The sequence below is a fragment of the Haliotis asinina genome, chromosome 4 (assembly GCF_037392515.1).
Source record: "Haliotis asinina isolate JCU_RB_2024 chromosome 4, JCU_Hal_asi_v2, whole genome shotgun sequence".
Classification (NCBI taxonomy): domain Eukaryota; kingdom Metazoa; phylum Mollusca; class Gastropoda; order Lepetellida; family Haliotidae; genus Haliotis; species Haliotis asinina.
Genome location: NC_090283.1, coordinates 32807438 through 32822506, shown reverse-complemented (window position 1 = coordinate 32822506; position 15069 = coordinate 32807438). Strand labels below are relative to the sequence as shown.

The following is a 15069-nucleotide window of genomic DNA, read 5'->3' as shown; positions in this document are numbered from 1 at the left end:
TGCTGATGCTCACGCACGTGATAATTGTGCACGGACGATAGGTTCGGCACGTGACTACGTGTCTGTGCCGTATTACCTCTGGTGTGCCACCATGCAAAACACGAAACATAGCAGAAACTAAATCCCACACTGGCGCTGAATAACAAGAAGGACACACAACATTACATACTGTTGTAATATGATGAGGACGAAACTCCTATACTTAGATTTTATTTTAAGTCAAAACAAAGAAATTCAGAGAACACCTCCGAGACATATTATCATGTGTTTAATATAGAAACTACGGTTCATTTAACACCTGCGCAAGCATTGTGACAAAAATGAGTACGTATTAACATTAACTTTCATTGCTATTTTTCACCTTCACGATGTGTTATTTCTTCATTGTCGTAGTGTAAGTTATACGACTCGTATGTGCAGTTTAATCCACGAACTGGTTGGTTATACTACGAGCCGCGAAGCGTAGTATAACCAACCAGTTCGTGGATTAAACTGCACATAGGAGTCGTATAGCCTATACCCTCATCTCAGTACGCAACACTACACGTCACTACACACACACTACCCACCACTACACAACACACACTAACCCTCATAAAACAACTAGCATTGTGTCAATCTTTATTTCAGAATGAAACTCCACAGGCCTGTAGAACAATAATTATTCGTGTATGGGTAATATAACATTCTTTTCTGAGAATACAAACTTTGTGAATACACGTGGACAAACCTTCTAAATGTACAGTACTGGTACTGGAATTGTTCAGCAACGATATAAACTTTTGTGTTTCATAATTACATTTCTTCATGTATGCTGGGCAATGTGCGTGCGTGCGAGCGAGCGCGCGCGCGCGCGCGCGCGTGTGTGTGTGTGTGTGTGTGTGTGCGCGCGTGCGCGTGCGCGTGTGTAACCAGTGGGATTGAATACGTGCAGTTTGTGGCCGGAGCTCACACATGGCATCTTCCCTTATGACAGACCGCTTAAAACAAAACATTTTATGGTTGACTGCACACGTTTTAATTGATAATAATAATGCTATGTACCCAGAGAAAAAAAGGAAAATATTAGGTATTAACTATAGTTTTATTAATTCCTGTAATGAACAATGATATCTGAAATCAAGACATATATTTATCAACAAATATATAGTCTGGTTCATAATTATTGAGAATTTTTCTTCTTACTTTGAGCTATCCTAATACCTCAACTGATTCACTGATACTTAAAACTAAGTAATGGTATAAGGGAGGTAACTCATCTTGGCCTACTGAGTATAGTACAATTAGAGTTACCTCCCCTGAATTTGTAGCAGACGTCATTTTCCTCAGCACTGTCAACAATGTCTGCTGAAGATAAAAGAAGGTTGATTTTTGAGTTGTGTAATCAAGGAATTGATGATGTAAATACATTGGCAGAGAGAACAGGAACTCCTCTTTCTACTGTGTATAGGATTAGGAAGAATTTTAAAGAGGAAAAGGATTTGGGGCACCAGAAAGGAGCAGGGAGACCCAGAAAATTGGACTTCTCAGATCGCGTCCGGCTGGGAATTTTAGCGTCTAAAAAGCAAAGGGCAAGCATCTCCAACATCAGGTATGAAATGATAGAAAGGGGATCAACAGTTGTATCAAAATCTACAGTTAGAAGAAATTTGATTGATCTTGGATGGGAGAAAGAGACTAGAATTCCTTCTCCTCTCATGAAACAAGAACATAAAGACAGGCGTGTTGAGTGGTGTTTGGCACATGAAATCTTTGACTGGGAAAATGTGATTTTTACTGATGAAAGCTCAATATGGGTATATCCCAATAATGTGAAAATATGGACAAAGTCTGCGTCAGCACCGTTGTATCAACGACCTAAATACAGCCCAAAGTTTCATGTATGGGGAGGGATATCCTTATTAGGAACGACCCCGCTGTGTGTGTTCGAGGGAAATCTGACAAGTCAACGCTACACTAACATATTAGATAATTTTCTCCTTCCAAGTGCACATGTGTTTTATGGAAATGACTGGATTTTGCAGCAAGATAATGATCCTAAACACACCGCAAAACATGCCAAGCAGTGGTTTCAGGAGAAAAATGTGACTGCATTACCATTTCCTGCATATAGTCCTGACTTAAATCCCATTGAGAACATTTGGGGGATGATGAAGGAATGTGTGAATCAAAAGGGGTTGACAAAAATTGAAGACATGAAGAGAGAAGTGGTCCGATACTGGGACAGCATAACTCACGAGACACTAACCTCTCTGATAGGAAGTATGCCTACCCGTCTTAGACTGTGCCGTGAAGCTCAAGGAGACTTGATAAAATATTAAATTGTTACCTACACAACATGAAAAGGTCAGTTCACTTTCACAATACATTCAATTTTATCTGATTTGTTCTCGTTTAATAATATGAAATGCTTTAGCTATTCTCAATAATTTTGAACCATACTGTATGTACATGGTCAAAATATGCGAAACTTATTTCTGCTGCGATATTGCGGAATTATTGCTAAAGCGACTTAATACTAAACTCTTTCCCTCACTCACTGACTTAATGGGACGGAATGCGTGCAGTCTGTGACTAGAGCACACATAATTACACCTCCAGGTCAAGAGAAAACATCTATTTCCGACCCGCTATGTCAAGTCGTGTCAAAATGACCTGGTACGTTGCAAGTAGCTCCAGTCACTTGACCTTGTGGCTAGGGGTGTATTTCAGGTCAGGTTAGCTTGTTTGCCCACAAATCATCGCAATTTAATTAATTAAAATGTTGACAGATTGGTTTCGTTGCTTTTATTTGGTTGGTTGGTTGGTTGGTTTGTTGGTCGGTCGTTCGGTTGGTTCATTCATCCATTCATTCAATCATTGATTCGTTCATCAATTCTAAGCTTTAAAAAATCCTTGACATTTCTTGTAAATGTCAGATTTTAGCGCTATTTCGTAATGACCAACCCAAAGACTAAACACCAAGGAGTGCCCTGTAGATTCATTCATTCATTCATTCAATCAATCAATCAATCAATAGTCTGGCCATGGCTGTACTGAAGGCTAAGCCCATGGATGTATACACATTCTATTCGGTAGAGAGACAAGACATTAGTGTAGATAAGAGAACAGCACAATATTAAAACACTAGTCTCTTAGAGAGACAGTGAGTTAATTTTATTAAAATTTATAAGACATTACCTTTACATCAATTATTTATTGTCTTAGAGGCTTATGCAAGTCTAGGAGTAGCTTATCCTGTCTTTTATTGCAGTATATACAAATATGACCATTGAATTTCAGTAGAGAGAGAAACACTCCTCTCCACGAGAGCCTGATGGCCAATCTGAAGCTGCGGTTCAGGGGAGCTAATGCAGTCATTACTGAACTCCACAGCGACGAGGGGTTCAGAGAGTCACTCTCTCTTTGAGCTGGCGTTATCAGCTGTGATCGGCTTCGTCGGTATAAACAAAGAGTAATAAAATGAAAAACGGATACTTGCACGAGCGGAAGTTAATTAATCAGCATGATATACACTAAACAAATGTCCATTTACAGAAATAGTCACTATGATATATGCACAATGATATCTCTGAAATAATCGATATACATGTACAAAGCTCCAGCTTCAAATTCTGGACAGAAAAAAATGCTCAATGCTGGAAAAGAAATACGATATTCAATTAAAGTCATAATGTCATGCAAGAAGCTTTCAATGTCCGCTGTGCAGACAGAATGTATAATTAATGAAGCTGACCGACTTAACTAAAGGCATGGTTATGGGCAATTACTAATGCAAATGCGACCTTTTTATGACATCCTCAACCTCGTGACATCCATACCCACCCACCCCCCCACCCCCCCCCCCCCCCCCCCCCCGTGTCGCTTCCTTCAAATGTCAGGTCAATGTGCACATTGGACCTACCATGTCATATTATCGGGTCGGACGAGAACTTACTTACTTACTTACTTTATTTATTTGTTTGTTTGTTTGTTTGTTTGTTTGTTTGTTTGTTTGTTTGTTTGTTTATTTATTTATTTATTTATTTATTTATTTATTTATTTATTTAGTGTGTAACTGCTTTGGGAGTCTCGCTGTTTGGACTGACACATTTCATCGTGTTCCATCTAAGTAGTTCGAATCTCACGAATTTCGGGGTGTCATTCACTGGATTGTCTGGTCCAGACTCGATTATTTACAGACAGCTGTTAGAATTTGTTTTGTGCAGCGTAGAGACATCGGATTTGTTCGTAAATGCTTTATCTCAATCATCTATTTCGAACATTAAACAGAAATATTTCTTTAAAAATAAACTTTCAGCCTCGCAAACACACATACTCTCATCTGCCAATTTGTACAATCATATATCTATCTATTACCCTTGCAATCTTGTAATATACGGAGCACTTTTATTATGTTCAATATCTTCTTAATGTATGATTCAGTATCAGGTTATCAAAAAAGATTTGAAAGAAAATTAATGTTTGCAACTATCATTTACACCGTTGACATGTGATTGTCCTTTTCTATAAAAGCCAGATTTTCAAGACGAGTGTCTTAGGCCCGTCATTATATCCTGCAAAGAGAAGACCCGCTTCAGACAAGCCAAGCAAGCGCTTGCTCCACGTGTGTCTGTTTACAAACTGACTTATTAATAGATCCAGCGTTGCGATTGGTCAATAGCTTAACCTCCTTCCTGGATGCGGTAGTTGTATGCTCGATTGGGGCAAGCGAGGTGAATGAGAAGCGGTGGTTGTGTTTGCGTGTGGAGCGACACAACGACCTACAGCAGTCACGCTTCTGTATCTGCTGTGAGTGTTGACAGTTACCCTGGAAGAACGTGGACTCTGGACATATTTATCATCACGTTATTTACATTTTGCATGGGAATCACTATGTGCATGCGCAAAGGAGCCTACGCACGTTCAGATGACTGCAGCCTGGGAGACATCGGACAACTCTAGTATAACGGTAAAATAATAGTCTTTGGTTATTCCGTCGTCACCGAGAAAACACGCCGTTTGTGTTACTAAGAAATCTATTTGTGGTTGAATTTCTTTAAATTGGAAGCTGGAAAATCGCATCGATCAACATTTTTGCCGTTCCGGAAAATTGCCAAGGAATTTCTTTCAAGACGTTGTGACAGGCAATACAACTAAGTGTGAAATGTTCCTTTTTTTCTGACCGAATTTCAAATATTCGCACTCTGTTCGTAATGTGGGAAAAGTCACATCCTTGAGTGCTTAGAATTCCAATCTGCTTACAGAAACTGGAGGCTTGGCAGTCAGACAGCAGAGGAAAACATCTAAGAAAACGAAGTTTATAATTTTATTTAAACCCGTAGAAGAAGCATGTCCAAATTATCGGGTTTGTCGTGTGTGGGTATATTCTGGGCGGTTCTGTCACTCCTGGCCACCGTGGCTGCAAGTGTGGGATTCTACATGCCGTACTGGCTTCATGGAGCTTTCAGTGATTCCACGCCTATATATTTTGGAGTATTTCGCAGATGCAACTATCCTAAACTGGACGATGGCGGTCATCTGGTGATTGTGCGAGAGTGTGGCAGATACACAACTTTCTGGGATATACCGAGTGTGTTTTGGCAAATCGCCACCGTTTCGGTGGGCGTGGGGTGCGGTCTGGGGCTCCTGGTCTCCATGACCGGGGTGATGTCGGTGTGCGTCAGGGACGTCATCACCCCCGTGGTCGGCAAGGTGGCTTCGGCGATGCAGCTCTGTGCAGGTGAGACTTGTAGCCTGTTAACACGATTACTCATATCTTATTCATTGAATGATAATGGTATGTTGTATTCTAAACGTTTCCGTGATTAGGGTGTTGTTGCTGGCAGTGTAAACACATCCGAAGGAAAACGTTGATGATGATGATGATGATGATGATGATGATGTTGATGATGATGATGTTGATGATGATGATGCGTATGGATCTGCCCATTACCAGTTTCAATAATCATAGTTATGATCATGACAAATATGGTTCTTTACAGGTTCAGGTTTGTACTTATTATTTTCTGTACTAGTTCATAAGTATCATAACAAAAACATTACAAAGTTCAGTTTTATTATACTCTATCACTGCATCATACAGCTAAGTTCCTGCTTGGGTGTTAAGCACAATGTCAACATCTGCCCTTCCATGTTGCTATGAATGAATAGAGATATTCCCATGGTGCAATAATTCACTGCAACATTGTGTTTATTTATCCACCCTTCCCCATGGGATATAAGCAAATCTCAACACAATCAGCTGGCAGCCTCACAGAATATCACAGATAACTGCAATATAGATAAACTGTTAAGTAGTAAGTCCTTGCATTGAAAATCCCTGTAGCCTCAAGCCATTCTCACAACTGATAATTAAGCTTATTTCACATCACAGCCTTACCCTTCAGCTTAATACAGTCTTTGTAATCTGGTGTCACTGATACACTAGACATAACAAACAGTTTAATTAAGCTGAGGTGTAATTTAGAGTCTGTCCCCTAGCTACATCACCCCACTCCCCTCCTGGACAGAACCTTACATAACACAGCCAAGATGCTGTACAAAACAGTTATGGTTGCAGAGACTGTTGTCTCTTCATTATGCTGGCGTGTATCCACAGAGTGATGATTGTAAACAAGACTAAGACATTGTCAATTTGCATGAAGCCATGACTCACAAAGACAGCAGCTGACATATGGCCTTGCCTTGAAATGGGAGATCAAGAACATTATAGTGTGTTGTTGTGACATTGTCAATTTCAGGTTTTACTCAGTTGTGAAATTAACAACACTGAAATTGATTTGCTATGACCACATTTTGATGTGGATATGCATGTTTAGTATTCAAAAACTGTAATTAATTTACAATGTTTGTGGGTTTTTTTATTTATGTATATTTAAAAGATTTCTTTACATTAGCAATAAAGTTGGTAATTTAATAGGGTGCATATTTACTCTGTAGTAAATATATGATAAATATTTACACTTCCAAATTTTCTGACAATGTTTGTAAATTAATTCAAGTCAAGACTACTTGTCTTGAGTTTTCAAATGTAAGATGCAATTTGTTAAATCAAGAAGTTGAATCACTCTGACTCATTTCATTTTGATTGAAATTGATGTTATTAGAAGTGAACACTAAACAAATTTCTTATTGATTTCGTAACCTAGCAACCAAATAAATTATCCATGGAGTGCAAGGCTTTGTTTTTTTTGCATTGGTCTAGAATTCCAATTTCTTCTGGCACCATTTCCAGGAAGAGTATGTGCACTAAAATAGAAAAAAATATAATTGAAGTCAGTAGGAAGTGAATAAGCTTTTTGAGAACTTTGGATCATGAATAATGAATTATATACTGAAAACTGGTTCAGCCCTTTTTGAAATTCAAAGCTGACATGTTTTGCATGTGTTGTAGACAAGATAATGATTTAACATGCAACTACTACTTATTCTCCTTTCTGATACACCTGTCCATTTTTTTTTTAAAATGAAACAACCAACAACAAAAATAACATGTTTAAAAAAGTTAAGATTTGAAATAATTACGAAAATACCAATCATAACTAATAAGACAATGCAAGTATTCCAGTTGAATATTGTTGTTCACTGTCTTCATATCCTTTTTTCTGGAGCTTTTTCATAACTATCAGTTGCCTGAATCATGAAATGCTACAGATTTTGAAATAATCTGTTATTCTGTGGAATAAGTTTTAAATGTAATATCTTATAAATTCTCTCTCTCTCTCATAGCCCCCCCCCCCCCCCCCCCCCACATATGTGCTATATGGAGTAAACATGCATAGTCATTGGGTCTGTGGTCAGCTGTTAGACTAACTATTAACCAGTAAGCTGTCCTTCATTTTGACAGCTGTCACGCTGATCTTTCAATCAGCTGATTATGTACATGACATAATGTATTCCTGAATGCAGTCACTTACCAACAAGTGCTTGTTACATAATAGATGTCAATGACTGCTTGTTACAGTGCTGCCACTCGGTGGTGACCTAATCATGAAATGTACATGGTGCTAGGTGAAATTTACATAGATATATAGGATATGCTCAGCACAAAACATAAGAAAATATTGCAGAACCAAAGCTTGGAGTCTAACAAAGATAATAACCAAACCATTCAATATTTCATGCACTACAACCTCTGGCATATTTCCAAATTTGAAGTTCATTCAAATTTAATTAAGTGACACTATCTCTCCCTCCAAATTACCATATGTTTAGATAAAACATTTAATGCCTGGTGGGTCTGTGTGGAAAAGATGCATTATGCGTAAAAGCACAGATAATCTCAAAACATATTACTTTACATATCAAAATTTAATGATACAAAATTGTGACACATGAAAATCTAAGGTTTACAAAATATTTATAGCGTCAATTCAATATTGCAGGTGTGTGTCAGATGTACCTTTTAAGTAGTAACTTAGTTTTATAAGAAAGTGTAACATTGTTTATTATTACATACATCAGGTATGCAACTGTTTTAACAAACAATCCCTTAATTCAGGTGAAGAAATAGAGCTTTTCTCTAATATATATATGGATTCCAATTATAGACAAAAGTACAAAATAGGGTAACATCTGAAATTGACAATGGCCCTCTATACATATCAGGTATGAGATCTTTGTAACAAACAGTTCCTAATTTTAGGTGAAGAATTAAAGCTCTCTCTTGCAAAATATGTTGTCTCCAATAGTGTCTGGCAGACTAAGGAAATAATGCATATATCACGTCTATATATCCTGTCAAATGTCACTGAGACGACTAGGCTGTGCTATCAACATGATCTATACTCAAGGACTTGTAGGCTGGATCTTGTATCACCAGCAATTGACAATGTCCTGGTCATATCACGGTTTATCTTGTCAGGTCTGGGTGGATGGGTGTCGTCAATGAACCAGTTCACTCAGTGACACTGAAATATAGCCAAAATTGATTTGAAATGTACGACACAGGACCTCAGTGTTTCACAAGATTCTGCCTGCATATATCATCATGTGGTTAATATCCCTGATCTATTGATTGCTGTGTTGATATTAGCATTGCAGTGGTAAGAAAGCCTTGAAGATATATGGGACTGGCTGATAGATGTCAAAGTGTCACCAGTGATATTGACATGAAATAGACATGATATTTACCAAATACACACCAGACAATGTGCAATAAGGACTTATGATAAGCTTCTTATTATCAGTCTCCCTTCCATTGGGGATTAGGTTGAGATCTTAGCAGATAAAATATGACATATATCCGCCAAGTTTCCTTTCGTGTTTCCAAGAATTTGAAACATGCATTTGAAATCCATGTGAGACAGAATACTGGCAATCCGTGACATGTCAAAATAGATGATAAACTTGTGAGGGTTAAAGGCCAGTCCAGGGCCAGTAAGCGGGGCTGTCCTTCTTTATATAGACTGACTCAAGTGGAAATAGATCACACCAGCTGATCCGGAGCTAAGCATCACCATGTCAATCTGCGGGGATGTCAATTTTCTAGCTGATGTGATGTTTGCAATGTGAAATATGTACACTCTGTGTGTCACCCTTCACCTGTCAGGCACGGAAACATACACCAAAATGTACACAATGTACATGCTACAGGCTAGATCTTTTGTTACAGTAAATGAAATTGATATGATGGTTATCAAAATATACTCACTTTTACTATTTAGTGCATACTTTACCTAAACTTTGTCTGCAGTTATACAATTTAGAACGTGTCAAAGTTGCTAAAGTAAAGCCCTCAGATCATATGTCAAACATGCTTTTGTAATTCCAGTTGAACACTGTTGAGTCAAATGCTGTTTAATTCAAATCCTGACCTTGATGTTTCAAACTCTCTTAGTGCTAAGATAGGTATAAGTTAAAGTTAATGTATAGCACTTAGCACTAAGAGAGCGTCTATAATCTAGGCCCAGGTCCTTGCAACATGATGATTTAGTCCCAGTTATTGGTAGTGTAATAGCAAGGGTAAGTGGTCCCTTAATCCATTAGATAGTCTGCTTCACAGTCTCTGAACCACATTATTTTCCCTAAATGAATAGCCCTCCTAATCTGTCTCACAGTCTTTAAACCACATTATTTTCTCTACTGTCTAGCCCTGCTAGTCTGTCTCACAGTCTCTGAACCACATTATTTTCCCAACTTACTAACACCTTCTAATCTCTCTCACAGCCTTTGAACAACATTATTTTCTCTACTGTTTAGCCCTCCTAGTCTGCTTCACCGGCTCTGAACCAGATTATTTTCCTTACTACTTAGTCCTCCTAATCTGTCTCGCAGTCTCTGAACCACATTATTTTCTCTACTGTCTAGCCCTTCTAGTCTGTTTCACAGTCTCTGAACCACATTATTTTCCCTACTGCCAACTCCTTCTAATTTGACTCACAGTCCCTGAGCCACTTTATTTTTCCTCTATTTTTTTGTAGCCCTGCTAGTCTGTCTCACAGTCTCTGAACCACATTATTTTGCCAACTTACTAACCCTTCTAATCTCTCTCACAGCCTTTGAACAGCATTATTTTCTCTACTGTTTAGCCCTCCTAGTCTGCTTCACCGACTCTGAACCACATTATATTTTCCTTACTACTTAGTCCTCCTAATCTGTCTCACTGTCTCTGAACCACATTATTTTCCCTACTGCCAACTCCTTCTAATTTGACTCACAGTCCCTGAGCCACTTTATTTTTCCTCTATTTTTTGTAGCCATGTTAGTATGTCTCATGGTCTCTGAACTACATCAGTTTCCTAACTGTCTATCCCTCTCTCCAATACTTAAAAGCTTGATATGAAACGAGTCTATAGATTCCCTCAGGTTCGGAATTTCCCATCTGACGGGGGCTCCTTTTCAATTTAAATGAGTTTATTTGTTGCCAACAATATATATTTTCAGAGACTAAACATTAGTCTATCTGTATTATAATAAACAAAGTCCATACTCTGGTGCATTATTCATTTCATGGAAAATGACAGGTCAAATGTTTTTGATGCGATGGTATTTAAGTTGAAGGGTGTGTGACATGTATTGTCGGTCGTATCTGATAACGGTTGCTTCCTTCTGTGGAACGTGTCATAACCTAACTTTTGAAAAATGACCACGAAATGTAGATATCTCTATCCCTTGTACTAATAGAACATAAGTGCAACCCTTTGTAATTCTCCTTGAAATGTAAAGATGTTTCTATTCCTTGTACTAACAGAACATATGTACAACCCTTTGTAACTCTCCTTGAAATGTGAAGCTCAACTGAAGACTGTGTATTCACATGAAACATAAGAAATGCTAGATCCTACTTTTAGTTTTAACCCTGAAAAACATCAGTGAAAATGTACTTTTCCATGAAAATTATTCTGCCATTTTTCTTGCTTTCATGAGACAGTGTGAAATAAAATGTTCACGAAATCGACTTGCACAGATTCTAATTTGTTTGCAATTCAGACCAAAGCGTTAAGCTTTTCATCCCAATAAATCAATCCAAGGTCACTTTATTGTGCAAAAAGTGTCATGCAGTCATCTGATTAGCGTGGAACTGTTAAAGAACATTTTACCACCTTTGTGCTTCTGTGAAATCAAATTTGGGACATTTTACTCAGGAACATTTTCCTTCATTTTTAAGTCACGTTTTATCTTCATTTTGTATTAAGCCAGTCAAACTGTTTCTTTGATCTTCTGCTAAAGCATGGACATTCCATTCACTTTCAAGGAATTAAACTTCTCAACTGTCAACAAGAAGACATGTCACGCCATTTATTTCCCGCCTTTTTTTGTATAAAATACAAAACCAAGCCCATTCCTGCCAGTCATGATGTGGGCGTGAGAAAACCTTGTCTGAAAAATGTTTAAATAAATGTTTCAGCCAAAATGTTTTATAATTAAAAGATATGCTTGTGTTTGTTTTTGAAGGGTTTGTTTCAAAATCTTAACTTTCACTGGGGATAGGCAGTGTGACAGTATCTTGTAATGTCTTTTTGATTTGTCCTGTGGGATCCCAGACAGGTTCTCTGTATACAGTTCCAACAACTAATATGCCTAGCCAGGAAGATATCATTCTAAGAGAGTATCACAGAGGTGGGCGATGCAGATGTGACCTGTGGAAAATATATACACTTGCTTAAATTCCTGATAAAGCATAATAACTCAAGTGTTGTTTTGTTTGTTAGTTGTTTAGAACTGCACACAGCAAATATTCCAGCAAGGTGGTTAATGTCTATAAATAATCGAGTCTGTTACAGACAATCCAGTGATCAACAGTATGAGCATTGATCTACACAATTGTGATCAGGTATCATGTGTCAACCGACCAACCAAGTTCTTTAGACACCTCTTACGACAAATATGGGTTGGCAGAGACTATTAAAACAGAATCACTGTGAGATGAGAGGTTCTGAAGCTAAAGAAAATGTAGGGTGTTGGGGCTTCTGTATTAGTAGGGATGGGAGTATGTTAGAAGGGAGGGATGTCAGAAATATGGGTCAGAGATTTCACACTCAGACAGACAGAATATGGACCTACCAAAGAAAACATTCCCACTGTGCAGAAAAAAGCTGAATATTCCAAATTAATCGTGGAAATAGCATCATCATCATGTTATGTCAGTACTGAAATAGTGAAAAAGGTAACTATAAATTGCTAAAACTAAATAAGAAACAAAGAGCTTGCAACTTCAGTTTTACACATGGGCAGTCGAAGAGGAAGTCTCGAACGCATGTTGACATGTTACATTCCCTTTTTGAAGTATTTCTGTTGTGTCGTTTGGCTTTTGTCATCATACTTGTGCACAGACTTGTTTAGTTTACTTTCCAGTGGCAGGAAATGATTGACAGAAATCAACATGAGGCAATTAATGTGCATGTACAGTAGAGGTCAAAGTTTACTGATATAAAAATGCTGCAGTTTGAAAGTCTTTCATTACTGTTTTTACTGTTTCTTAACGAGGTAAAATGTTTATGTTGCTATTTTATGATTAATATTGACCTGTCTGCATTTTTCTGTGCAGTGAGAAAGTTTTCTTTGGTTGAAATAGGTAGAACTGAATTTGATAAGGCTCACTGACAGATCATCCACTGTTTCAAATCTCCATAGACCTTATTGCCACTATGAGTTCTTAAGGAAGCGAGGTGGCATCTCATTCCCTCCAGGCTCTGACTTTCTACAGAGTTTATCTTGCTCTAGAGGACAATAATATGGAGAATTCTTTCCATTAGAATGGAGATTTGATGCACTGAATAATAGAGGATTCAGTATATACATAGCTGGTTATAAATCAGTATATAGAAGGTGTGGGGTGGCATCTAGCTGAATGTGTGTCATTGTTTATGACTATGTAGAATCTGGTGTGTGTTCTACCATATATTAGAAAAAAATTGGTATCAATGCTGATTACATGCATATATGTGAGATATGATACAGACTGATATTTATGATAATGATGATTATGGTATTTCATATATGGAAGATATCTTCAGCGTATTTCACTGCAGTGAGTTAGTATTTAGTGTTTATTTATTAATAATTCATGATAAACAGTTCATACATTAAAGTTGAGTAAATTTATAACATATAAACTTAGAGTGTGTCACACAAATCATTCTATACTGGGAGGGTGTTACACAAATCATTCTATACTGGGAGGGTGTTACACAAATCATTCTACACTGGGAGGGTGTCACACAAATCATTCTATATTGGGAGGTTGTCACACAAATCATTCTATACTGTGAGGGTGTTACACAAATCTTTCTATACTGGGAGGGTGTCATGGAAATCATTCTGTTCTACGAGGGTGTCACAGAACTCATTCTGTTCTAAGAAGGTTTCGCAGAAATCATTCTATACTACGAGGGTGTCACGGAAATCATTTTGTTATTGTCTGTATTACTATATATGTTATAATGAAAATATCGAACAGCAGTATATGAAAAGAGGTTGTAGATTACAAGCCGCTGAAGATAGGGCATCATGCTATTGTCCATTGGGACTTTGTTACTTTTGCTACCTGGATAGACCCAAGTTGAATTTAGATAACTACTTCAGGTGTTTTTTCGATTTTTGTGCAAATCGGCTATACATTAAAAGAATATATATTCTATGATTAAGATCACAGAGAATGAAATGGTACTTGTGTTGTAGCCTTATGCGAAAAGTGCTTATTGATCAAATGAAAACTTTTAAAAGGCTGCTGGGTGGTACTGAATCCAGTCTGACTGGCAATACAGCTGAACTAAGGCAATAGGCTGTGTTGTGTTTAAAATTTTTAAGCAATCTCAATATCCTTGAGGTCATTGTTAGGGGATAATTAAATGATGCGTCTCTATTTCAACTCTTATTTTAAACGCCCAAGCATCAGCTATTTGAGTCTTTTTGTGTGGAAAATGAACTATTTCTTCATCATAAAGTCTTTTTCAAGAGATGACAAGGCGGCTATTTTTCAGAATCTGAATATTTTAGTTCAAACCAAGTTAATATGTCGTTTTATATTTTCTTTGTCTTGACTTCAAGCTTAGAGGTAGAAATAAACCTTTGAAAATACCACATACAGGCACACCTATTTTAAATGACGTCAATTTGCATTGTTCTGTCCAAAATTATGAATAACATGAAGATGATGATACTGTGACAAAAAATGACTTTCAGTCAAACATCATTTTCATGTTTTTTCTACTTTTTCAATGACAAGTATTTGGCGATCCAATGAAAAGAGAAACTATAATGCCAATTATAACAGTCATTTGATCGAGTGCCGAGAAGGCAATGTGTAATGATTAGAGGTCTGACAATGCAGAAAATTCACGATACGATACATATCGCGATGTCTTGGAAAGATACGATACGATTCAATACACATCACATTATGTTATCTTCAGTTATTTTCTTTAGAAATGTACATTTTGATATCAAGTAACAGTGTAAATACTGACATGACCGTCAATTTCTAGTGAGGTCAATGATCCATATCACGATGCACAAAAAGTATTGATATATTTATCGTTCGATAAAGTATCATGATTATCGATACTACGATATATCGTCACAGCTCTAGTAATGATATACTTTGTGCCTTAATGAAAAGACTAT

At 37.4% G+C, this 15069-nt stretch overlaps 1 protein-coding gene across 1 annotated transcript in view; it reads left to right on the top strand.

Annotated features, from left to right (window-relative positions):
* The first annotated feature begins 4687 nt into the window (after positions 1–4687).
* LOC137281493 (LHFPL tetraspan subfamily member 6 protein-like) overlaps positions 4688–15069 on the top strand; it is a 60738-nt gene continuing 50356 nt past the window's right edge. The window contains exon 1 of the mRNA XM_067812751.1: positions 4688–5722. Coding sequence (XP_067668852.1) covers positions 5332–5722 — 391 coding nt within the window. The 5' untranslated portion in view covers positions 4688–5331. The remainder of the gene's footprint in view (positions 5723–15069) is intronic.